The following is a 27,430-nucleotide window of genomic DNA, read 5'->3' as shown; positions in this document are numbered from 1 at the left end:
AGTGCTACTGTGACCGGTGACGTATACCCGTACAAGAATTTTGGCCATGATCTTGCTGCTTTGCCCGGCATATATCTCCACAATTCGTGGAATATGTGTTGGGAAAAGAACGGCCGGATTAAGGGTCGTTTCTTGTATGCTATACAGTCTTCCGTTCCCAGGAAGCCGTGGTTTGCCAAATTGTCGCTTGGTAAAACTGCCACTTCTACTATAATCCGTATGCGTCTGGGACATAACAGCCTTCCAGTTCATTTGCACAAACTCGGTATCGTAACTAGTACCGCCTGTGAGTGTGGCGAGAGTTATTCTGACTTGAATCATGTTTTCTTTTCTTGTCCTAAGTATGACCATTCTTCCTTATATACTTCTTTAGTTTCTCTGTCCGTTCCCCTTCCTACCAATATTTATTTACTTCTTCGAGATTTAAATCCCCTTGTATATAGTATTATAAGTATGTTTATTGTAAATAATAACATTAAACTATAATTTTGATTTTTTTCCATTATTAATTATTCTGATTATTTGTAAATTTATGCGCTTTCAATTATTTATGTTATGTCGCGATTGGTTTCCTTAGTTTTTTCATTATGCATAAACTGTAAATAATTAAAACAACGAATTATAAAAATCCCATACTTGACGCTGGCTAATGCACAAACAGTGTTAGAGCCAAAGGAAAAAAAAAAAAAAAAATATACTATGAAAAAAGTATTTTAATAAAATTGTTAATGTATGTTTAAAGCAATTTAATATTAATAATTACGCTCGCTCGATAACACTGAATCTGTTTTGAATATTTTATTTCAACTGCATTTATATTTTATATAGTTATCATTAATAATTATTATAATACGGTTAAGAATGCCGATTGCGTAACATAAGCGCAACGAAAACTTCAGTAGGTATACAAAAACATAATAGATTTTATGTATGGCGGAATACTATTAATGTATAAATGGAGGCAATAATTTATTTTACAGTTATAATCACGAGTATAACTTTAACCATTTGACTTAATAAGGCAGGACATAAGAATAAGCAAGTTTACAAAAGCTGTCGCGTTCGCATTGACGCATATCAGGTTGTATGAATCAAAACCATAACTGTTAGTAAAAAAGTTCATAGTTTATTTGTACATCAAAATCACTAAGTACCACCAGCAAATAAAATAAACTTGTTTGTACTCTCTTGTCAAACATATAACATAAATTTTATTTCAAGCTTTTGTTGGTAAAGCAATGTATATTGTATTTATACTGAGCTAACAGTGATTTCTTATTACATTCCAACGCTTAATAGTTGATTAACACTGGCATTTTCTTCTCTTTCTAGATATGCATCTGGTAATGATGGATTCTCCAAAATAGGACATGGCAATCCAGCTAACTTGAGGGCTGTATTGGATCTAGGTATAAAGGCATCTTTCCTCTTTTTTCGGCCTGTTAACAATGTCTTTGGGGGTTTATAAGGTGTAGGACGACTGTGTCTCATAATATGCTCTTTTAGTTTAGCCTGTAAAATACATAAATGTTTATCTCAAATATACACCTTGTTAGAGATATGGTTTTAGATTGAAATACTGAAAGCCATCTGAGTAAATCTTTAAGGCTAACCTTGATCAGGAAAAAGTTAAGTATAGACACAAATACCTTTGTGGATAATTTTGCTTCACATAAATGGCAGTTAAAAGTCAAACCCTCATGTTTTACTAATATGTGCTGCTTCAAATTACTATTTCTTGAATAATTTCTGAAACACACAAACAAATAACTTTAATTTATAATGTATTTTTTTTTATAATAAGCAATTACATGCTCCCAGTAGAGTTTGTACATTCTTCAATTAATAGATGCTTTAAAGTATTGGCCTCAGCATGAAACAAGTATGCATGGCCGTAGTTGGACAGCATTATTATTATTACTTCTTTCATAAATTCTAAATTTATAAAAACCTACTTATTTTTATTTTATTTATTTAAGTATTCCTACAGCTAATCCCTAAACAATATCCAAACAATTAAGTACATTACACACAAAAGCCAAAACGGATACACATTGACACAGAAACATAAAGCACAGTTGTAAGATTGATTGATTGGTAGATTAAAATATATATTTAATATGAAGGAACAAACAAAGCCATTATCAGTAAAAGATACCTGAGTTTTTTTAATATTTTTTAGTCACATTAAATATATCAATTTGCTGGTAATTTATGTTGTAATCTGTAGGTATGCAATACATAACCGAGTTTCGTAAATAGTTGGCTTAAATATATCTTATAATAATAGGGAGTTATATATAGAATTATACTGATATTGCCTTATGGAAAAACGATATAGGTTATCTTATAATAAAATAAAAAGTAAACAGTAGACCATCATAAGTTGTTGAATATTATTCTTTAAAAGAGGCTAATAGAAATTTCTTACCTGGAACAATTTTCATATGGACATATAAAAAGTGACACTTCTCTGGTATAATGTTGTATCTTTAAATGTCGAATAATGTGTTGTCTTTGCCTAAAAATTTTCCCACAGTGATCACAAATATATTCTGAAAATAAAAAAAAAACATATTACTTAAATTTAAAATCATTGTATTATGGAAATTATAACTTGGACCAAGTTATAATTTCCTGAGTTATTTGCAATATTAATCACAAAGCCACAGACTTAAACAGCAGCATAATTGTAATTTACATATAATACTGAATAGTAGTATATTTTACACTGCATGTTACATACGGCAATTTTTATTTTAAAACTTAATTAATTTTTAATACTATCATTTTTGTAAAATGTTACTTCATAAGACAATAACTATAAAATCTACTATATGGGCTACTTTACTAGAAAACTACTGCATATAAAAAGCTTATACAAGACAAATTGTGGCAAAGAACAAACCTTCTGATTGGTGACTTGTCTGTCTATGTTGTACCAGATCAAGCCACCTTGTAAATTTCTGATAACAATGTTCACATGTAAATTCTTTATGATTTCTTATGTGTTTTTTCTGCTCCGTCATAGTAATAAATTGTTTTGGGCACATTGGACAACTGCAACATTTACTATGTCAGTGGCCTAAAATAGTATCTTTATTAAATAGATAAATGAGCAAACAATATAATAGATAATAGGGGTACAATTCTCATCATGTATTTTTTTCATTATTAAGTGTTTAGTTCCAGAATTAAAATGGTACTGAGGTGTAGCGCTCCAAGCACCAGGGTACAACCCTTCAAGGTTTGTTGCCTTAGGTTAAATTTTATAATATATAATATTTATACATTTATCATATACATATTTAAATCAAAATCAATAAAAAAACACTTAAAAAGCTTATGTTCATGCAAGTTCCACTAATTCCAAAATTGTGATAGTTACGCATGTTTCATTTAATGCATTACTTTTTATCAATACTTAAACATACTGAATATTAATACAATGTTACTCAATTTATTGCCCTCCACTAAGTTGAAACTTGCCATTCAAAATATTTTACTCTATGGAATAGCTGTTATAAGATTATATATAACACATATACCTAGTAGGACTATTTAAGCTAATACACAGAAATGTATTTACCTAAAGTCTTTTACTCCTGTATGTCTATACATATGTGTCCTTAGCTGGTGGTTACGCTTAAAACTCATATGACAAATTTCACATGAGAACTTTTCCACACCACCCACATGATGTATTTTATAATGTCTTTTAAGATTTTGGCGATTGCTATATTGTTTAAAGCAAGTTGGACAGCTGCAAGAAGGAAATATTTCTTGAGTATAAAGAAAATATATTTCTAGTGCATATTTAAAGAAAATTGTGGGAAACATTTATACACAATCTTTTAAATGTTAGTCTCATTGTTAAGGAATAATTTAGGGATGAAACAGCAGAAACTATGCCTCCCATTAAATGTTATGTTAATGTTACAATGTTACAAGAGGCTTAATTAAAGCCTCTCTGAGTTAATGTTATTGTTTGAAGTAATTTTGGACCTTATTTAATTTCGATGGTAGAGAATGTGATGATGGACTTTGACATTAACAATATATTAAGATACCTGTACATTTCATTATCATTGTAAGATCTGTGAGCAGTATTTATGTGCCTTTCTAAGTGATTTTTGCTAGTGTAGGCTTTACCACATCCATCTTCTATACAAGAATATGGTTTCTAGAAATAATAATATATTAATTAACAAAACATTGGTAAGTTACTATGGACCACAAATTATAAAACATACTTACAATATTTGAGTGTGTTAGTCGATGTTTTAACAGCCTGTTAGGTCTGTCAAATTGAGCTCTACAACCTTCTATCTCACATTGAAATTTCTTTGGTTTCACCGCTTCTTCACTATCCGACATGATTAAGTAGGTTCCCTAACTTCCCAGAATTGTTTAAATAATATTATATGTTATTTTGGCTTTAATTAATTACTTATAAGCAACCAATATATTATATTTATTTTCGTCTACAAACCCAAAACATGAAATCGAAATTCTTAAAAAAATTGTATTACTTCAGTATTCACTAATAATATGCATGGATTCTGGAATCTGGTCATTACATGGTATGGCATATACTACATACTTCCACTCGGCAGTCGGCACTCGGCACTCAACTCACCACTGACAAGTCACAGATTAGATATTGCTACTAAGTAGCACAATGAAGTACACTTAACACCATTTCACGAAATACGATATCAGTCGAAGATCTAATATCATTTCCATATTTGCAAAGATATAATATAATATGGTAAAGAAATTTTTTATCCATGCTAAGTATACTTAAATAAAGTTACTTTAACATTTTTTATAATGTATGTTTTCCTCATTAATTTCTTGTTACTTGTATAAATTTTTGTTTGTAGGGTCACCTGGATAAGATAGGTTTTTTTTTAATAAATATTTTTTTAATAAGAGTCAGTGATCTTCCTTTTAAAATGATCCTTTGCGCACTTATCATAAGAGACGATTAAAAACTTTAAGTTAGTTTTTAGAAATGTTAATTTTCAAAATTCGCTTGTTTTATGTCTAAATGGGAATGCTTTATTTGACAACATTATTTTCCTTTAAAAAGATCAATTATATTATACCTATATCGGAATTTTCATGCGTCCAAAAAATGATAACACTAAATCGGCTAAAAAACTGATTTTTATAATCTGTGAGGTTTTTATCGTCATCATTTTATATATCTATGCCGAGTGGAGCTTATCTCTGTGGAGAACTGCGCGATGAAAAACTTGAAGTTTTTATTATTCTGAAATCCGGATAGTGGATACAATGTACTTAAAAACTTTGAATTATTTGAATATAAATATACGTTTCAATTAGATTAAGAGCTCAAAAGTAACGTGCTCCGTAATTCTTTCAATTTGGTTGATGTATATTTACAATTATTTTGTCAGCTGACTAATATAAACAAAGGAATGTCAAAAGTGTAGTCTTGAGACGTAGTGGTGCAATAACTTACAACAATGGATGTTGACGGTTCAGCTGTTCCTGGTGAAATAGATCAAAATCTTCTCTTGCAATTTAGTTGTATGAATACCACTGATAGGGATGAGCTTATAAATCAAATGCAAAGGCTTTTGGGGCCTAGTTTAAATTATAACACAGCAAGCTTTTTTCTAGACATGAGTAATTGGTAATACAATTTCACTAAACATTAATAAATGTACATCAAATATTATTAATAATAAAAAATCTTAATTGCAGGAACTTACAGGCTGCAATATGTTGTTATTTAGATTATAATTTACCACCAAAACTTCCATCAATGTCTTTAAAAGCTGCTCAAACACAGGAATCAGCAGTTAGTCCAGGAACAAGGTAAAACAATTTATTACAGTTAATACAATATAATATTTACATATATAAAGACATAGATAAACTTTTCCAGAGGAGTACATTAATAGAGATTAATATGACAAAACACTTTGCAATATTACCTATTTGGTAAAGGCAAAAAATTACTGTAAACATACATTGAAAAAAATATATACAGTCTTGAAATATTAATATTATTGCAGTTTTGAACAAAGTTGGAGTATTGCAAATACAGGGACAGAAGGTTGGCCTGGCAGTTGTAGGTTGATACAGGCTGGTGGTGATCCATTAGGAGCAACATCCTTGTATGTGCCACCATTGCTCCCAGGACATAGTACCACAGTTACTATGAAGTTAGTGGCACCTAGTACACCTGGCACATTTAGGGGCTATTTCCATTTGGTTTCTGATAAAGGAGATCAAATAGGAGGTAATTTAAAATTATTTTCTATTCACAATAGATCATATTTCATTTAAAGAAATTACTGTTTTAAAAATATAATTTACCATTCATAATAATAATAAAATGAAGTTTTACTATTAAAAAGCAAACAATAATTGCAATAAATTAACCAGTGCATTGAGAATGTTCTTTTGTTACCAATATTCTAAATATATTGTTTCAGATCCACTATGGGCAATAATTAAGGTAGAATCTGAGGAAACCATGGCCCTAGCAGAACAATTAGCTGCACTGCCAATACCTAGTAGTAGGCTAGAAGAACAGTCACAGGTAAACATTAAAAGAAATCAGTTTCTAGTTCCTAAAATTGTATGTAGTAATAAACATACAATTTTAGGAACTAGAAACAAGACTCACAATAACTTTAGTGTTTAATGTACTGTACATCTAAGGATAAACATGTGGTTTATTTTAACACATATATATTGTGAAAAATCTTTTCTTTTTATTTGATAAGAAAGTATCTCAAATAGAACTTGCCAATGACTGGCTAAACTGCTAGATTAATAATGATTTTTTTTTCAGGAACCTGCTTCAGATGATCAAATGTGTTGATAATATGAATACTTTTTTGTTCTCTTAATATATTTGCCATACAATTGATTAAGTTGTGGAAATTTTATAAATGCCCATAGTTTTTGAATAAGCTCCTTATGTTATCATATAATTTAAATTACAATAATGTAATACATGTAAAATCCAATGAATGTACAAATAGTAAGTACCTATATTAAGAATGTTGTCTAGATTATAAGGTATCACAATTTTGGTTTATCATGATATTACACAAAAATAATTTTTATATTTTAATTCATAAAAATTTTCAACTTTTTATTTTAAGAATTAGAAATATATTTTTGGTGTTTTAGTATCTTATAATAGGGTTTTTATTTTAATAAAACAATGATTTAATTTTTATACAATTATTATTTGATCAGTAATCTTATGATATAATACTGGCTAAAATACAAATTTGGTATGATTAAGCTAAGTAAGCTTCACAAAATTTGGACACATGGTCAATTAATTTTAAGTATTAAAAATAAAAATTATTATATATTTTTTCTTAATTTTTGGCTTCATAATTTAAGAACATATTCAGTAATGTCTTTCTTTTATAAAATTTGTCTTTCCAAAGCATGATACTATATTAAATATATGATTATGATGTCCATAAAAAGTTAAATTTCATACTGCCATGTCCATTTCAATCTTAGGATGTGGTTCATAACCCTTAATAATAAAATCTTCATATTTAAAATCATCTATTGATTCAATTTTCCTGGTAAATTCTAAAGTTGGAAATGGCTTTGGGTGTCTTTCTAATTGTTTTTTAAGAGGTTCTATGTGATTGAGGTACACATGCGTATCCCCTGTAGTATGTACAAATTCTCCTGCCTGAAATGTTTTTTAATTTAAGTCAGATTATGAACAAAACTATTTTATCACTATGAAGCTATAATCAAGATCCACTAAACTGAATAAAAAACAATAAGTAAAGCAAGAATAAAAGCCTTACAACATTTATGAAATTGTACCACTTACCTCAAGTCCAGTTATGTGAGCTATCATATGAGTCAATATGGCATAACTGGCAATATTAAAAGGTACACCAAGTCCCATATCAGCACTTCTTTGATACAATAGACAGGAGAGTTTACCATTAGCTACATGAAACTGAGCAAGACAATGGCAAGGTGGTAATGCCATTTTATCAAGATCAGATGGGTTCCAGGAACACATTAATATTCTTCTGTCTGCTGGTTTGTTTCTGAAATATTGATTTATAATAACATATAATTGATAACTTAATCTAGTTAGTAAAAATAATTTTTATTACTTTATTGTATTTATAACATTCTGCAATTGATCAATTCCTTGTCCAGTGTAATTTGTTTTACAATCTATGTATTTGGCACCACTGTGTCTCCATTGAAAGCCATAGACAGGGCCAAGGTCACCTACAACATAATGTGGAGTTATTAAAAGGAAAGCAAATTATATAAAATATATTATCATAAAGTAATTTTATCAATAAAGAACCAACCTTCTTCTCGTTCTGTAAAACCTAAGTTATCAAGAAAAGCTTTAGACCCATTAGCATCCCAAATGTGAACTTTCTTCTGTGCTAATTTTTTGCTGTCTGTAGAACCAGAGATCATCCAAAGTAGTTCCTCAATCACTCCTCTAGTGAAGACACGCTTCGTGGTAAGTAGAGGCAGTACATTATGTTTTAAAGAATATCTTTGCATTGCTCCAAATATAGACAGAGTGCCTACACCTGTCCTATCGACGCGCTTATCACCTAAAAATTACAAAAGATCAGAGTATTATATTTCTCTACATTCTTTTCTCTAATACTAAGATAGACACGTGTTCAGAATACTCTTAATAAGAAAAGAAAACCGACACTTACCTGTATCTATAATTTGTTTCACCAAGTTCAAGTATTGATATTCATCATGATTTCCATAACCATTACTCAATTTGGACACACCATTACTTATTTTAGACTCACCATTACTTAATTGATTCATTTTAATAGATCTTGTTAAGTTAAAACGCTGAAACAACTGAAAACACACTGCAATCAACGTTTGCCTCGTAATCGGTTTTTTAGGGATTTGGCGCCAAAAGTGAAAACAGATTAAAAATCTAGCCATGTCAAAATATGGTTATAGTATTAAAGACGAGATCCTCATTAAAATGGATAATTATTGTATATAATAATACACAGTAAGTAAAGAAATTATATCTTTTTGTCATGTTATAAATTTTTGCCAAAACCAAATTGTCAAACAAATTAGTCCACTAAGAGGAAGACCACTCTTAATCGCATAAAATACGCCTTAATTGACGAGTCACGAGATACATCGAAGTTTGAAGTATCAGACTACCATAGATTAAATCAAGATATTAACTACAAACATTAGAAGTGACATGATAACCCACATACATAATATTATAATCTCACAATAAATAACACGTATGCACGAGTGAAATTTAGGTTTACAGAAGGTTTATTTCTATTTCTTATAAAACAACGTTAGTAAGTCTCATCTATATACTGTCCTGCGACATGAATCTGGTTTTATAATCCACTTTAAAACCATTACAGAACCAATGGTTTTAGGGTAGTAGTTAAAATATTTTTTAAGGTTGACATGGAAACAATATTGTTACTAAGATCATCATGATGTTTTCAAAACTTTTTCGATATTATTGTAATAACGTATAATCAATAAAGATTGGTTTTATAAGAGATTAATTAATAGTCCGCGAAAACTAAATGAATTAGACGGTAAATAAAGTTTATCAGTATTATGCCATTTCATGAAGCACCCAGTGTTGAGCTGGGATCAGCACCAAGATCACCAAGTGTTATTGCCTCGCCATCACCTTCAGAGGTTTCTAGTACGAGCTCATCAGAACCACACAACGTTCGAGCAACGCCCTTATTCAGGTAAATTATTATTTTTTAAAAGGTAAACTGGCCGCGGTTTAGCTGTCACTCTTTTGAACTCGTCTCGTTGATATAACTTTCCGTAAGTAATAAGTCATTTTTAATTATACATACCTACATATTTTATTATAAAAAATTAACTGCTTTAATAGAGCATAATAGTGTTCATCATAAATTAAAGTGCGTTTTATAAATGTAGTGGCAAAAACTAGACTCGGTGCAATATATGTATATATCTTTTCACGTAAGTCACTTAATTTTAGTGATCATGGGGCACGTTGTATACGTTTTAATGTCCTAATGTAAAATATTTATAAGCCTACACGTACATCTAAGTACGTGTAGGCTTACGACGTCAACATGTACCTTTTGATGTACAATCAATTGTGTGATAAAACTCGAAGCGGTAGTAGTGTCTAATTGGTTGCTATAAATACGAAATTACATTACTTAGTACTTTTAAAATTATTACTCACTCATATTATATCAACAGGGCCCTGGCATTACGACCTCCAGAACCAGAACAACCTCCAGGACAAGACGAATTGGAGCGACGCTTGCCAGGCTACAGGCGAATCGTTATACCTCGGGAATTAACTCTTATTGAATTGCTTGTTAGTACCGTTGTAATTTATTTAAATGGTCTGCAAAACACGAAGACAATGTCGTTGGTACTCCCGACTTCAAAGTCTATCGGAGTCGGAGTCTGCTAAGTAGCGACGCATAGTTTTTTATAAACATGTGTATTTTCACACTTCATGTTCATAGAAAACAAAGCAGGGTAATTGAACTCTTAACTAAATTACTCTTTCGTCTCTTTCTGTAAAATTCTATTACTGCTGTGGTGCAAAGAGGCAAACCACTAAATTTGTGTTAAGTTGAATTAATATTATAGAAGTAATATTTTTTGGTTTTACAGCCAATAAATATTATTTTGGATATTCTTACAATTAGCGTGATTAAAAATATATACTTACTCGCTCACTGGCCAAAAATTAAAAAAACGGCTAAAGACTTCTGAAGTTCTTCTTACACATAACAATTGACATATAAAAATTCAAAAATTTAATTGAAAAAAAAGTTATTAATGACTTATGTTAATAACTTTGTAATTATTATACTTAAAAGGGTTCCCAAATCCAAAACATTGATATTGAATGTTATAACGAATAAAAACATTTTTATTTTATATAATTATTGAATTACGTAAGGAACGGTTCCTTTTTAGTTCAACTTAAGGTATTTTTATGACGTTGTTGTTAAGTTCATATTTTACATACGTCGCTTAGACTTGAAACATATACAGAATAACAGCCTTAACATATATTTTTTTAAATTTAGAAGCAGAGCAGCGGTGTTACAGCGGATGATGAAGTCTTGAGAATCCGCGAAGCAAAGTTAAAAGTTGTGGCTGAGCGTGTAGGCTTACGACGTCTTCATGTTTTAGCTCCACACTTGAGACAATTGACACTCGATGGCAGTGCAATATCCTCTCTACGAGACTTGGGCATTGGCCTTATCCATTTAAAGGTAATTATAACAAAAGAGTACTGACTGCGTGGCTTGCCAATGAAGGTATATATCATAAAACTGTTGTGGCGAATTCCTAGCAAAAATGGCTCTAAGCGTAGCTGAGATGTCACTTCAACCATCTGTTCATTAACTTGAAAATATTCTTACTTTAAAAAATAATTATTTCCGTATCCGTAAACACAGGACTAATTTCAGGTGCTTAGCGTCAATCGTTGTGGGCTTACATCTTTGGACGGCATTTGGGGTCTTGGTACCTTGCGAGAACTCCAAGCAGCAGGAAATCGATTGCGTGATCTTCATCCTTTGGCTGTGTTACAGAAGCTGCATACACTTAATCTTGCTGAGTAAATATTAATTAAAAAAAACCTTAAATATTAGATTACATATGAATTTGGCGTTTTGTATCGGAAGAACGAAAAGTAGATTTCAAAATAGAATATACATATTTAATTATTCGAAGTATTTACCATAGCTATCTATGTACTTTTGCAATGTTAAAGGTATTTCATTGATCTCTTTACTAAAAAAAAAACATTCGAACGGGAAGCAATAAAATCTTTAAGGCGGTTTCGAGTGCCTTATCAGAGTTGAGATTTTACTTTCCAAGCAGTTGTCCAAATTTCTAAAATAATGATAATCTGTTGGATCAAGGTCTGGGGAGTTCGGTGGATGTCTAAGACAATTGAAGAAAATTAAATTAATCATGGTTTTCGAAAAACAAGTGCACGAGTAAAAAGCACTAAAAATCAAATTTGGAATTCCTAACCAAAGTTCCTAACTAAAATATCTCATATATTTGAGATCAACATGGCCAGTATGACAAAACGTCAATTTCATGACTTGATTTAAATATAATAATATGCAACTCTTACCCCGCTTATTAATAATGTTCTTTTCTGTCAATGAAAGAACGACAAATAAACTTCCAATCCTTTACATAATACTTTTTTCGATTTTTTTCAATATAATATAATGTTATTGATTTTATATATGTTATTTTTTTAAAAAGCCAAATTAAATCATAGGTTTAATTTTTTACTCTTATCTAAATTTAATTCATAAAAAGTAAAGACTTAAATAGTAAATTTTACTTTATTACTCAAACTTTCTCTAAAGCCTGAGTCTTTAACTTTAACTTTTAACGATTAATAAATTATGTAGACTCCGGAAATTGTTTTTCTTATTAGGATTTGAATGTTTAAGTTATTAATATTTACACGTAATAAATGGCTATTATCCGTGGTTGTGCGCGAGTTTTCTACTCTTCGTGTTGCTGTTTATTGAAGGATCTTATCTTCGAATCTTGGAGTTGTTATGGAATGTATTTCATGTGGGCCCTAAGTTACTTTCGTGTTTTCTCCGTAGAGTAACTCCTCGACTAGATAGAACCCGTAATTCAAAATATTGTTCCGTCTCCTTCTTGAAAAAACAAACAAAATTTTGAACTAATAAATTTTTTGTCAGCAATCCTCTGGAGGAAACAAGCCGCCTTTGGACTCTGGGCGTATGTGGTGCATTGCGACGTATAATATTGAGGGGTACGCCTTTGGCCAACCTCATGGAGTACCGAACATTGGTGGCCTCAGCTCTGCCAATGCTGACGCATCTAGATGATTTTCCTCTTCAAGATGATAGTAAGTTTTACTTAACTGGACAGGGCCTTTATTAATTAATATCGATTTATAATAATTGAGACAGTTTTGATTCCAATAATTATGACTTTTTTCAAACGAAATCTAAATTTGAAGTATTTTTAGAAATAGTTGGGACTTAAACTTATAATTAAATTATTATTTAAAAGGAGAGGATTATATATAGATACTAGCGGATCCGACAGACGTTGTCCTGTCTACACGTCTTTAATTTTTGAAATTAAAGGTTCAAGTTAAAAAAAAAAAATTTCAATTTTTAATAAGCCATTTTGATGAAAATTATTATTCAAATGTTATGACAATATCTAACGATCCAGCACATGGTCACACACGATATAACACAATGAAAACAAAACTTTTTTTAAATTTCGGGACAGACTAAAATTAAAATTCGAATATTATTTAAAATTTGACACTGCGATGGTAGCGCCGTCTGTCAAATCCAATGTAAAACATTCCAAAATCAACAACAACTAATAAATTGAAAATTAATTAAAAAAACATTGTCCAGCGGACAAAATTGTGAATCTAAACCATTCCCAGATCCCCTTGAACACACACAAAAAATTTCGTCTAAATCGGTCCAGTCGTTTATGAGGAGTTCAGTCACATACACACGCACACAAGAAATATATATATTAAGATAAGTAGAAACTATGTATTGATAGGTGTTATCGATGAGGCTATTGAAGCCTCTTCGGAGTCCGATGCTGACGTCAGCGATATTGAACTAGATAAACCATCTAATGTGCAATCTGATCCACAACCTGGTCCATCACATGAGGTATGTATATAGAAACTAACTACTTTACCAATTAGGTGATTTCAAAAAAGTTTTAGGAAAGTGGATATTTGATACTCCCCTGCTGCCTTGTTTCTCGGCCATATCTTCCTGATTGCGTGAATACTAGCTTACTATGTAGGAGTAAAAAGTGGCGATTCTTATGTAGCTATTATAAATCTCCTTAACCCAGAGGAACCCTTGAAAATATAAAAAGAATGAGCACGACTGCGTTTCGATTGATTGGGATGGTGGTATGAAAAGTGTTAATATAAAATAATAGTACATTTTTCTTTGATTGACCAATCACAATCAAACGATAGCTCATCATATGGGAGTGATTACAGGAAAACAATAAAAGTTAAATCGGTTTGGGACTTTTGTTTTCTTGTTAGGCAAGAAATTAGAAAATGCAAAATGTATTCATCAGTAGAAAGCCACATTTGTATTTACAGAACAAAGGACACGAACCAAACGTCTGTATAGAACCCATTCAACCAACAGCTCGTAAACGACCAGCGACAACAGAATGCATTGGTCTTCGGCCGAGAATAAATGTTCCGCCAAGACCAAAGACCGCCGTAGAACGAAATGCACCATCAAAATTGCACGTTATTAACACACTTTTGGGTATGTACTTTAAATTATTCATCATAAAATTAAAATATCGTAATGGGCGGCAATTGATGAATATAAAAAGGGTTCCTGAAACAGAACACAATAAATGAAAGAGCATAGTGAAATTACGAGTAAAAGGTAAATAGTGATTGTAATAAACGTATTTTAGTTTTAGTTTTGAAAGGTCTGATAATTTGGTGAGTTATACAAAACCATTTGCCTTACTGCTAGACTAAAGTCCATATCGTGCAAAACAATTTTTTTCCCCGTTGGTAGCGGTATGTTTTGTACTAATATATAAAATCAGGGATTATATGAACTCAAAGATCGGTCTCAGAAATTATTGTGATGTCGACGAGTCTATATTTTGTTATTTTTGACATAACGGTGTGTCATAGACCTATTAAGTACTTTAGTGGTTTACTATTACGGTATATTAACAGTATGACATTATATTCTTGATAACGGTATGTAACTTTATTCTTACAATTATTACTAGTTACCATAAAACAAAACCACGGCATATATGAAAAATTTAGAAAATTGTACCCCAAGGGATATAGGTTTGAGACAAATTCACTTTTCTACAGGCGTGACCAACTAACGCCAAATTAATTTGTTTGAAAATGGTCACGTGACCTTATGTAATTCCCAAATTTTGTCTCCACGATCTGTACAGAGGAGAACGGGAGAAAGCCCCATTGGCTGATGTCAAGATGTTTAACAGCGGTCAAAATAATTTTGATAGCGCGATTCACCATGACGTCATTATAGGGTCACTAAACATACATGCGAAAGAAGATGCTTTATGTCAATTGTCTTTTAATTTTTTGCTTTTGAGATCTATGGTTAAAACACAATTGATTCCCGCTAAAATTTTTAGACAATGAGTGGCACTGTAGCGGCAGTAAGCTGACTTCGAGTGGACCAGTTTATGGGAATTTAGCAAGAGCGTTACGAAGATCGAGAAACAGTCGCGATAGTTCAAGTAAATATGATTTTATTTATAATAAACTCTTTTGTAAAAATAACTTACCTTATGAACTTTACATCCTAAGGTGGATTTCAATGAATTGAATGAAATTTAATTGTCTGAATAATATATATATATTGAGAAAATTAATAGCGCGTGAAGTGAATTCTGGCAATTATAATACACATATATAACTTGATAAATTCACAGCTTGAATTCTTCTGGGAATGCTTTCCACATAGTTTTTATCATCCCTGATGCTTTGTGGAGCAGGTTGCAGTCATGTTACTCGTATATTTAGAACATTCCAGACATACTCAATTAGATACAGATGAGAATTAGATATGTATGAGATGTCTAATCTAAGCCACAGATCTACTTCTTCCGTATATGCTTCCACGTCGCCAGATCTTTACCGACGAGCATTGTTGTCCATAAAAATGGAATTTTCTTTAAACACCTAAAGGTTTTTTGCAAAAGAGTTGTTTTTGTAAATCTTTATCTGATATAAAAATCTCATAGTTGACGAACCGTGAAGACAAATTAATTTATGGGTTCGTTCATACGTCTTCTAGACGATGCTAAAATAATTATGTTGTGTATATGATCTTTGTAAATGGAGCGTCTGCGATAGCGTAAAAATATTTTGATTTTATAACTATGTAACAATTTTATTTTATTTTATTTATTTAAGTATTTCTACAGCTAATCACTAAACAATATCCAAACAATTACATTACACACAAAAGCCAAAACGGAATACACATATAAACAGAAACTTAAAACCCACTTTTACAAAGCACAGTTGTAAGATTGATTGATTGGTAGATTAAAATATATATTTAATATGAAGGAACAAACAAAGCCATTATTAGTAAAAGATACCTGAGTTTTTTTAGTCACATTAAATATATCGATTTGCTGGTAATTTCTGTTGTAATCTGTAGGTATGCGATACATAACCGAGTTTCGTAAATAGTTGGTCTTAGAACGAGTAATTTATATATATAGATATTTAGGAATATAAATATAATTGCACTATATTTTATGTATATGTTATATGTTTTCAAAATTCTAATATGTACTTTTTTGTATCAAAATTCTATTATTTGGCTCTAACATTCAATTGCGTATCACGCTAATTGCTATCAGATATAGTATGATTTAGAAAGTAATGTGATTGCGGATGTGACGTGATATTTAGTTAATGAATATGACCCGTAACCACATATTTACTAAGCCCATTGTGTTGTATCTGTTACAACAGACAGATTTCTCGATTGAGTATTTCTTATTATCGCGTAATCTTTAAAATATTGAAACTATTTTATTTATTTTTTTAAATATAATTGATGTTCTATATTTAAAAGTGTCAAATGTTTATTAATATTATAACATCTAATTAAACGAAAATTTTTGTTGTTTGTCTATCCAAAGACAATAAACTAGGTACTTTAATCATTTATGGTCTCTCATATCCACTCTACAAACATAGAACATCAATTCAATTCTCTATCAGAATCAAAGATATTAATAACTATTATGTTTTGTTCTAAGTTTTCTTTATATATCAATTCAAAGTTACGTAGTTTAGCTCTATGTACAACACACTTTCACATTTATAATAGTTAAGAAAATTTGCAAATGGTTGTTAGATTTAACTTGTACACAGATTCTGATATATTTGTCGAACAAACACTGGACGTGGATTGTCGCGCTGTTGCCGCAGAAATACCGCGAGCTCTCACTTCAGAACTATGGGATAAATTCAAACAAGACACTGGGTGAGACATATAAATATAATTATAGGGGTAATGTTTGATAAGCAGTAATGGCACAGTAAACTACTGAGTTCTGAATTTGAATGTGATATATATATATTAACAATTCGTTTCTCTGTGGATACTACTGTACACAGATTCAATTTGGAACCCGACGGGGAACAGCTCTTCAATCTTTTATGTACTAATTCGTGTTACTTGGGCAATATTTGCGAGGTAAAATCACGACTCTTGTTGCGAAGTGGGTCCGCGCTGAGACACGTTTCTAGATGCTTCTTGCATACAATTGTTTTTAAACGAATTTCGTCTAGATTTCATCAAAGTCGGTAGGTACTGTTTTAAATACTATTAAAATACATATATGTTTAAAGCAATACAGAAAAAATTGGCAACGTGCGACCTTCTAGCATTGTGAGTGCCCATGACAGTACATGCAAAACTGATTTTGAGAATTTTATGATAGGTTTATGAAAATATATATTTTTATTCAGAATTGAAATCGATATAGACTTCAATGAAAGACCAAAAGACGCAGATCCAAACAAAGCCATTGAACGTTTAGAACAAATAGAAAAGGAAACAATGGAACGATTGAACAACGAAAACCCTGACTCGAATTTCACACGCAACGTCTATAATTTTGCTTCGGATCCTGCTAGAATATTCTCAAGTGGCCTAAATGATGAATTGTGGAGGGGTATTGAAGATCTGGCATTGCCTGATACGGAGTATACGGGAAATCTACAACATTGACTGCAATTAATTAGAATTTTAAAGGATGCATATATCTTAACAAGTATTGGTGAAATGAAAGCTGTTGCGAAATTGAAGATCTTTAAAGCTTATAGCGTATATAATGCATGTAACCTTCTCAACCTTTAGATATAAATTCATTTTACTAACCTTTGACTTTTTCCAAAAAGATGCAGACTTACTGAATTCTGCTGCAATTGCGTCCAAAACATTTCCAACATTCCAAACCATTTGACGTTGACTTTTGGGAACTGGGAAAACAATAATTTGTATGAAATATGGTCACGTTGCGTCTTTTCATTTGTAGTAAGTGTTTGTCTAAAGTTTTTATATGAGTTGGATAAATCACAACGAATTTGTCAGCTAAAGAATATATCTGGTTCCGTGGGCTTGGTTATCGTAGAATGTATGCAGAACTATGATATAGATACAACGACTCTATGTGTGTCCTGAAAATTGACCCGAAGAGCTAAATGTATTGAGCCTAACCACGCGCAGAATTCTCTAGCTAATTCCAAATACCAATCATATCATCAATACTTTGCTAAATTCATATTAAAACTATGAATGCACCATAACATATCTATTTAAATATAGCTGTTTAATATACAGCTATAGTTATTGTATGTCTTTGACATAGCTAGAGATAGAGCAAGCAACGGTTTTTATCATAGTTCTAAACACATTTTTGTGTATTTAGAAAGGTGTTATATTTTGATTTGAACACAAAGAATTGTGTTATTTCTTGTTAATTAAAGATTGTTTTGTTTAATACATTTTATTATTCGTTTTTATTGTTTCATTTATCATACCTTAAAACAATTTAATTTATCATACATTTATCATCACCTCCTGCCCGTTTGCCCCCTGTTCTATAAAAAAACCTAAAACCATAAATATTTGAAAGGTTTTTTTTATGTTCCGCAGCCCCACAAAGCCAAATTTGTAGTATTATTAGGCAAGTGTTCAATGTCCTGTGCCTTTCGAACCGAAACAAATATTGTATGGAAGCAAATCAGAATATAAAAATTTGCTTAAAGCTGTGGAATAAAATTTTATGTCTAGGTTCAATAAATTGTTTAATAATATTCTAATCTTGGTATGTACTTTGTAGTCTATGCTGACATTTTGTAATTTTATCTATTGATAATAATGATTACAATTTCTACATAGTAAAAGTGTGTCTTGAATCATTAACTTTATTGTTATAGCATGATGTGTATAATAACATTATATTGCACACATATTTTAGAGAGAACTGTTATAAGTTAAACACACTATAAATAAAAATAGTATACATTCGATAACTTTAAAAACGAAAATTAAGTTTGTTATTATTGTATTTAATATAAGTACTTACACGACGCAGTGAAAGCCTCCTCGAGATGATATGGGATGAGAGAAACATGTATAATATTTTCCAGTCTTTCCCCGCTGTCTTTATTTCGTTTTCCCAGGCGGTTCTGGTGGGCGTGCTCTCTTTTTTCTTTCCATTTTCACACTATTTAATTAAACTGAGAATGATGTACTTTGCTATAAAATATCTAAGTGAAAACTCTGTTACAACGAATAAATGTGGAATTTTTATTCAGATAAAAAGTTCATTCAGTCAGCTCAAATGTTTATTCAGATAAATCAGAATTATTATAAGATAAAGATCCTGATTTAAAAAAAATGACAATAGCCATTCTGACCTCTAAGTGGTGATGTGCGCGCTCAGAATAATAAGTTATTATAATCCTTAGTATAAACATTTTATAGCTTCCTCATAGATTATAATTTTATATGATAAACTTCAGTCGGCCACTGACAGCCGTTAGTGGCACATGTGTTAATTAAATCGGCTGTGTTTTTTCAAACATGGGTGTGATAACGTATATAAAACGAATTGCTATAGCAAATGCATTGACGCTGTATTATACTGCAGCTATTCTTTTCTATATGTTGGTGACGTATTTGAAGAACCCCTTCAGAAATCCATGGGCTAATAAGCAAAGGCTGGTACCACCGGCTAGATTGTCTGATCCAAAGTACGGTGTTCATAAATATATTAAAGTTAACGTGAGTATGAATTTAAATGTAATACAGGTACAGTTTGTCTCTTCTTTTAGAACAGGGGGTTTAGAACTGGCAGGCTCTACTGATGTTAAATGATACCGCTACTCATGGACACTCAATGTCAGACTCGCGGGTGCGCTGCCGGTTGTCTTCCACATGAATGATCTTAAACTAAGGAATTTTGATTATAAATTCCGTTTAAGCTTGTTTTTATTTTTTTATATCTATTAAAGTACTGTATGACGCACATTCCCAGCATCTATTTCATTGATAAGTTTTCTCTAGAAAAATTATGTAAGCATGATGTAAGCTATTTTGCAACCTATTTCGATTAAGTTTCTTTTTCTATCTTTTTATTGGCATGATAGACTTATTTGTATATCTATTTTACTGGATTTTTTAAATAGAAAACTAAGTAATCAGTCCCTGCATACACGTTGCATTTGGCTCTAGATCTAGAACGTAGCGATCTATTTGAAGTTGGTCAGCTGGGGTTTGAACGCACGACCTCATAGATGGCACAGCTCGGCTAAAACTGCTCCACTGTAAAGAGTACTTGAAACTTACATATAAACCTGTAATTTTTTATCGCGTGGAAATATAAACTTATAACTACTTATTAAAAGATATTTATAAACGTTGTCAATGTACAAATAATATTCTCAATTGAAAGGATATGATAGAGCAAGGAATTAAAAAAAAATATGTAAATGTGTTTATGTAACATCTAAAAAAATGGAGGCGAAATTGTGAGTTTGCGTAAAAATTTTGTACATATACGTACTTTTAATGGAAGAATGATATTTATTTAATGATTGACGTAACAATAATCTGATAACAATTACAAAACCGTATTGCAATTGTTTGTGCTCATATGAATGTATGCTGTTGTTGATTGAACTATGTAGCGATCATTTGATAGAGTTCTAGGTGTCAATGAGTCACTCAATGAAGGTTTTAAATTGGATCCCAATTTCGAGCAATAAAAATAATAACCACAATAATTTGTTTTCTACACTTTTCTGCAACATTTCTTTGTACTTTGCCAGTACCCTTTCCTTCTAATTGCGATTGCTAGTATTTTTTTTGACTTGTCTTCTCCATTTTGTTTTGTAAGGTGGTGACGACGATATTAGAGACGTATGTATTTACTTTTCAATCGTCAATACGATTATCCTCAGATGCTTAGGTAACTTATGACTTTGTACACTTCGGGTGCCACTAAGTATCGAATGTTGGGACTTGTCCATCATTCAATACTTGCAGGATCTTTACAACAACCAGTATTTCTATGGATTATTGATTTTTTAAGTACCTCAGAAGGTGTTAAATAGTTAACAAAATGTTTATATTCAATCGCATGAAGAAGATTAAACCTGAGAAAGCGGAACGAAATCGTGCGTAACATTTTAGTGTTACGTCGTTGCACGACTGTATGATAGTAAACATTGATTTTACAGCTTTTCATTATCATGTATGAATATTACTGGTCATAAAAGTCCCGTGGCGCCGAGTGGCGCTGTTCTAGTACATTCCTGTTAGATTTATTTAAATAAATTTTGAAGGCGCAATTAGCGTCGTGACTAAGCACGAGTATGAATTATTCAAAAATTATGTATTATAACATTATCTTACATCTAGAAACTAAATAAAAACCAAATTGCAATATAAATTTAAATAATTTTCATTTAGAAGCCAACAGAGCATGCATTAAATTAGCTAATAACCATTTGCTAACGAATACTTTAAAACGAGGAATGTCTAATAAACAAAATATAAATCGCGAAGAATTTTAAAGACAATTTTAATTTCCTGTGAGAGGTCACAGCTATGTATTTGATTATTCAGCTATTAATACAAAAAGGTTACACCAACTAAAGATCTCCTCACAGTGATATGATATTATTTTTTTAAGTCGCTGATGGAACTCAGTAAACTGTTCTGCTCTGTGGGTAAGAGAGGTGAAGTGTTTACAGGGGTATGCTCTAAAGAGCTTATTGAAGTTTTCCAACACGTCAATTATTGTTTTATTAACCAATGAAAAAGTGACGAATTATTTAGATAACCCTATCTTACTATATTTATTATACGACCTAATCCGTGCTTTAGGTACTATTGTGTCGTTATATCGCATTAGTAGTAACTGTTAGGAGAGAGTAATGTAAATAAATAAATAAAATAAAATAAGTAAGGAGTATTGGCTTGAGCATGAGCGTCTTTTATCTCTGACTATCTGTCAGTGGGCATTTGACACTCATTCGGACGCTGAAGGAAATCATTGTGAGAAGTGAGTAAACTGGCTTGTCATAGACCCAAAAAAAATTACGGTTGAAGGAGGTTGATCACTTGCCTATTAGAAAAAAAACAAATGATCACGAAACAGATACAGCATTCTGCGTCACTGGTTTCTAAAAAATAACACCATATATTATCTACATTGATTTTACAGACATTGTTTTTTCAGAATGTGAAGCTTCATTATGTAGAGAACGGAGATCCAACAAAACCTTTAATGGTATTTTTGCATGGATTCCCTGAATTTTGGTATTCATGGCGGTATCAAATGCTGGAATTTAAAAAAGATTATTGGTGAGTACCTTTATCTCTTCAGTTACTAAATGAGGACTTGATTTATCTTAATTTTACTTTATAAACACAATATCATTTTCAATCAATTTCAGGTGTATAGCAGTTGACATGAGAGGCTACGGGGATTCTGAAAGACCAGAAGGTGTCTCTTCTTATAATATCCAGACAATGGCGGAAGATATACGGGATCTCCTTCGCCAATTAGGTATGATTTTATTAAATAAATATATAATCTGTATGAAGTAAGTACAGCATAGTGCACACAAGTTTCTACATCTATTTCATTGAACACATTTCTTTATAGGCAAGCAGGTTGTAAGTCTGTCTCTGACCTAAATCGTAGATTTTTGGGTCCAAGTTTTACATTGGTACGAATTCTAGGATAAACACTTTTGAAGTGAAACTTCTTTATCGACGTATGGGAGAAATCTTGTAAGAAAACGTCACGTTATTCGGTTACGCGCCATGTTGCTTTTTTATCGAAGTTTAGTATAGTGACGTAAAAAATACAATGTAATATATGATTATAATAACAACAATATATTAGTTTTGAGGTTTGGTTAGAAATAAGAATAACAATATATTAATTTGAAAGTGATAAAATGAAAAGACTTGTTCAAATTTAAGTGAATTTACAAGAATAGAGAGTTATTATTACATTTCGTTTTATAAATTCAACACGTATGAGCATGATTTTAATATTTATTTGAGGTTAACCTCACTTTTTGATTGTAAGTATCAGTGAATGTATATAAATCTGTTAAAATTAGCAAGTATTAATAAATATGACTGAAAAAATTGTTTTTCTTAAGGCTTAAGCCTTATCTACCCCATTTTCGTGAAGTTGCAAATAGTAGAAAAATGATATGTCGTAAAGATGTTTCACTTCTTACCTGTGTACTCTGGTACACACACATATTTTTTTATTCGAATTATATAATATTAGGTATTGTCTTATAATTATTATATAGATACAATATCTATAAGATAATACCAGCTCTTCATACGCTTGCCAAGTGACAGAGGTCTCTCCTGCTCTTCTCTATTTACTTTCATGTTGACTTGCCGCTATAATATTTGGCATTATGATTGTAAATATCTTGATCTTTTGTTTGACACGGAAGTTCTACCGAGGCTTATACATGCCAGTTTTTTCACGATATTCTCCTTCACAGTACAAGCAAATATTGACAGAAACTAGTCCTCGTATAAGGTGTTGTTCATGGTTAAGAAACTTAAGAACAACCTAACACTATAAACAAATGGCATTTAAATTTTACTTCTTTCGTAAATTATCCTTTTAACTGATAATACACAGATACACGCTGCCAGACAGAATTCGCGATAACACATTAAAATGATTAGCATCAATTGTTTGTATGTTACTCTTTGAATGGATGCAAATTGTTCCGTTTAAAACGAATTATAAACCACTTTCTCCTTCTTCCTCCTTCGGGATTTCTTTACTAAACTCATCATGTTGCCTTGATTTAAACGATTATTCAAGTAATATCTTATATATACATTACAATGTACATATTTTAACTAAGAAGAAGAGTATTAAGAATTTGATTATTTTAATTGACTTCTCTCACACTGATATTTAAAAAAAAATAGAATATAAGTAGACAAAATCAAAATGAAAACCATACAATGATGTAGTACGTCCACGAAACAACATTTTTAAAGATATAAGAAAATAGCTTACCTACGTATATGACAAAATACAAACATTATTGTTAACATAATAATTTGTTTTATTTGATAATGTAAATTTAATTAATACTAATTGCTCTGAAGTTATGTATGGCAAGTCCAAATATATACTGCGAGAGTCAACACCAGTTGTAAATGCGTTCAATAATTGATTAAAACGCGTCAAATCTTAATTACCTGTAGTGATAGTTAGTTCCATTTTCATATGTACTTTCGACTCTGCAATTACGTTAATTGGTTATTTTCTGATAATATAAGTTATCCTTGTATAGGGTTGATGCAAACGTCAAAATAAAAAAAAATATTATTATATACTTGTTTATGAAGAAAATAAATCTATGTATATGTTTCACTCGCGTAGATGCCGATTTCGTGGTACTGGACAGTCTGATAACGCCCAAACCCAATAACCTATCTCAATCCATTTTTGGTCCATGTGAGATAGACATCTTTATCTAAATATTGATAAAAGTATAACAATAACTAACCCAAAACAAGTTTGTAATAGCCATCTGTCGATGCAATTTATCCATGGTAGTTCGGAATTTCGGATCGGTGTATGTGGATAGACCTTTTTGTATGAAAAAGACATTTCAACTGTGCTTATATCAATATGCAATTAACCGACACCAGTTTAGGTTATTAATACTTACGATGGCAGAACATCGTAAATATACTAGTACACTAACCTGATAATCTGTTGCGTGTTCTTAGATCGCGCGTCTCCGTTTAATACAAAATAAAAATGTTCCAGGTCGAGAGAAGTTCATTTTGGTTTCTCACGACTGGGGTGGCATAGTAGCAACCAGATTTCGAGATAACTATCCTGAAACCCTACAAGCACTCGTTGTATTGAGTAGTACAGCTCATGAGGCATGGCTTGATGCTATATGGAATGATGATGAACAACGAAAGTTGTCTTGGTAAGAATTTTAAAATTGTTTAAATTAAGAATCTTGTTTTGTGTCAAATAAGGTTTTAGTTATAGCGCTCAGAGTCGGTTTGATATGGTTTAAGTAAATATATTGTTTTAACTAGCTTATCCCTTTGATGTGTTGGTTTATATTTTTTTCGCATGTAGTTTCTTTTACTTGAAACTGGTATTAAGTTAAAACAATTGCCATAAATAAACCTTACCACAGCAAGCATGTATCAACTTACATAATAATGTCATGTCCCAAGAATGTACTATATACATTGCAAATTGCAAATAGTGTACATAAATTAATATATTTCAGGTATGTTTTCTTGTACCGTATGAGAGTGATTCCAGAACTAATGATACAAATGAATAATTTAGAATTGCTGGATAAGGTGATGATTGTTGAAGGAAAGCCGAGTGTTGATAAAGAAGATTTGGAATGCTACAAATATTGGTTTGGCAAACAATGTAAGTAAACATCTCGTAATATTACGATGCACACACGCGTTTTTCTTTCCATTATGGGCTATGATGTAACTTAAGATTAAATACTTAAGTAAACGAACTAGTCAAAATCTCAACGCATTATATTTGGCCTTTATCTATTATCTCAAAGTCCAACGTTCCACATCAGATCGGTTTCTAAGTCATTTTTGAACTCGCACCATTGGTATGTGGACTTAGGATACTTCAAAAAAAGAGCGTACCAATTCTTGAAAGGCCAACAACGCATTTGCGAGCTTTCGGGCAATGTGAGTGTCTATGGGCGGCTGTACTACCTATGAGCCTCCTTTCCGTTTGCCTCCTACTAAAATGTCTTATACAGCCCATTTGAAAATCGGACTTGAACAATTTTTTTTATTTTCTTATTCTTCCAATTTGTTTCATTGCAATTCCGTCCAAACAGGATGAATCGTATCTACTCTTTATCTTTTAAAATTCGAACAGCGATTGGTATCTTTTATCATAAGGTTTTTTTCTTTGATATATTGCTTAAGTTCCAATGTAATTGATCTGTATGTGTAAGTGTGTTAAATTTTTGATGTCATATTTTCTTGTATTTTTTAGGCATACACATTGTTTTAGAATGTTGAATGAACTGGTGTTTAGATATAATTTGTATGGATTATTTCAGATGCTCTAACACCCCCGATCAATTACTACAGAGATGCTATTGATTACATTGATGTTGAATTAAAGAGACATGATGAAAATGTTCCTTTCTTATTTGCACATGGGACAAATGAACTTTACTTAGGTAAAAAAATAATGGAAACCATGAAGAAACTCTACAAAACAATTGAAACAACTAAAGTTCAAGATAGTGGCCATTTTATGCAGCAAGAAGACCCGGAAAAAGTAAACAGACTCATTAGAACGTTTTTGCAAAAGCAAAATCTGTAATTAAGTTGGTTTATGAAAATATTTTTTCATTATTTTCTGTTTAATATTATTAATAGTAAATAAACTAAATTTTTATATATTGTTATAATAAATTCTAGTTTTAATTTTTCGAGGATTAAGGATAATGATACCATTACGCCTAAGGATAATAGTATCATTATCATTAGGCATAAACCACTATTTTTAGAAATATATTTAAGAAATATCATCAAAAATATTCAAAAGACTATTTAATCTACTTATTTCGTTATTTCCAATAACATCCGTTATGATTTCAATATATTTGCCAAATAAATTTAAACTAAATCTATTTATCCAATAAACAATAAATAAGGGTCATACGATAATAGTAGTCAGTTAATATAAATATTTTATTTAGGAATTAAATAATAAATGTACGGTATAAACCTTTTATTTATTCCTTTTAACAATTAATTGTTGAACTACAGCTATAAATAAGAATTTATAATCAGCTTCAACATTACAGGAATATATTAAATAAAAAAAGATTTTTTACTGAATGGAAGATACAAGCACAGAAAAAAACCATAGGAATTGCCCAAACCTGTCATTACCCGATAAATTTATTATTTATAAACAATTATGATAGATGATTAATTACTTTTTTAATACAGTTGCTCAAAAAGTGGCATATTGCAGGGACGTATAGCGTTCGGAAAGTGGGCTATTACACACTCGTGCTTTTTCTTTGCCATTCCCGCACTCGTGCGTTTTCTTTGCTAACTGTCAAAACAATGTGTATTAAAAAGAAAAAAACAACCACGAAGGTTTTATTAAAAGGATTCATAGAAGTTTTTAAGATATATGATTTCTAAATATTATAATAATTGGATTCAATAAGTTCGGTTAGGTTTCT

The 27,430-nt window shown here is 31.0% G+C and overlaps 5 protein-coding genes and 1 long non-coding RNA gene across 7 annotated transcripts; 4 read left to right on the top strand and 2 right to left on the bottom strand.

The window, feature by feature from the left end:
* Nucleotides 1-741: 741 nt before the first annotated feature.
* On the top strand, nt 742-1,462 carry LOC111001724. Of its 2 annotated transcripts, none has more exons than XR_006750790.1 (3): nt 742-898; nt 962-1,081; nt 1,333-1,462. It is a non-coding gene; the product is annotated as an uncharacterized LOC111001724 (long non-coding RNA). The 2 variants fall into 2 exon arrangements; XR_002600487.2 differs by having other exon boundaries at nt 745-898; nt 981-1,081.
* On the bottom strand, nt 1,105-4,642 carry LOC111001723 (gastrula zinc finger protein XlCGF17.1). Its single transcript, XM_022271719.2, has 7 exons — nt 4,258-4,642; nt 4,071-4,183; nt 3,590-3,763; nt 2,909-3,060; nt 2,432-2,555; nt 1,650-1,749; nt 1,105-1,512 (listed from the first exon to the last, which is right to left on the bottom strand). Exons 1-7 carry the CDS (start codon nt 4,375-4,377, stop codon nt 1,279-1,281), a joined length of 1,017 nt encoding a protein of 338 aa, XP_022127411.1. The 5' UTR covers nt 4,378-4,642; the 3' UTR covers nt 1,105-1,278.
* A 590-nt stretch (nt 4,643-5,232) lies between these two features.
* LOC111001718 (protein ILRUN) lies at nt 5,233-6,940 on the top strand. Its single transcript, XM_022271713.2, has 5 exons — nt 5,233-5,665; nt 5,737-5,850; nt 6,051-6,277; nt 6,474-6,580; nt 6,836-6,940. The coding sequence occupies exons 1-5, from the start codon at nt 5,496-5,498 to the stop codon at nt 6,863-6,865; spliced, it is 648 nt and encodes a 215-aa protein (XP_022127405.1). The 5' UTR covers nt 5,233-5,495; the 3' UTR covers nt 6,866-6,940.
* A 51-nt stretch (nt 6,941-6,991) lies between these two features.
* On the bottom strand, nt 6,992-9,125 carry LOC111001717 (thymidylate synthase). Its single transcript, XM_022271712.2, has 5 exons — nt 8,727-9,125; nt 8,358-8,615; nt 8,151-8,271; nt 7,856-8,081; nt 6,992-7,708 (listed from the first exon to the last, which is right to left on the bottom strand). The coding sequence occupies exons 1-5, from the start codon at nt 8,971-8,973 to the stop codon at nt 7,499-7,501; spliced, it is 1,062 nt and encodes a 353-aa protein (XP_022127404.2). The 5' UTR covers nt 8,974-9,125; the 3' UTR covers nt 6,992-7,498.
* A 25-nt stretch (nt 9,126-9,150) lies between these two features.
* Nucleotides 9,151-18,654, top strand: LOC111001726. The gene is made up of 10 exons (XM_045631903.1): nt 9,151-9,773; nt 10,267-10,387; nt 11,115-11,303; nt 11,502-11,650; nt 12,771-12,940; nt 13,627-13,742; nt 14,195-14,369; nt 15,241-15,345; nt 17,003-17,114; nt 17,603-18,654. Exons 1-10 carry the CDS (start codon nt 9,634-9,636, stop codon nt 17,862-17,864), a joined length of 1,539 nt encoding a protein of 512 aa, XP_045487859.1. The 5' UTR covers nt 9,151-9,633; the 3' UTR covers nt 17,865-18,654.
* Nucleotides 18,655-19,643: 989 nt separating this feature from the next.
* LOC111001720 (epoxide hydrolase 4) lies at nt 19,644-26,916 on the top strand. The gene is made up of 6 exons (XM_022271715.2): nt 19,644-19,925; nt 22,387-22,511; nt 22,604-22,716; nt 24,982-25,150; nt 25,466-25,617; nt 26,285-26,916. Exons 1-6 carry the CDS (start codon nt 19,725-19,727, stop codon nt 26,551-26,553), a joined length of 1,029 nt encoding a protein of 342 aa, XP_022127407.2. The 5' UTR covers nt 19,644-19,724; the 3' UTR covers nt 26,554-26,916.
* The last annotated feature ends 514 nt before the right edge of the window (nt 26,917-27,430 follow it).

Source organism: Pieris rapae, chromosome 17 (assembly GCF_905147795.1).
Source record: "Pieris rapae chromosome 17, ilPieRapa1.1, whole genome shotgun sequence".
In the NCBI taxonomy this organism is placed as follows: domain Eukaryota; kingdom Metazoa; phylum Arthropoda; class Insecta; order Lepidoptera; family Pieridae; genus Pieris; species Pieris rapae.
This window is presented reverse-complemented; position numbering and strand designations above follow the sequence as displayed.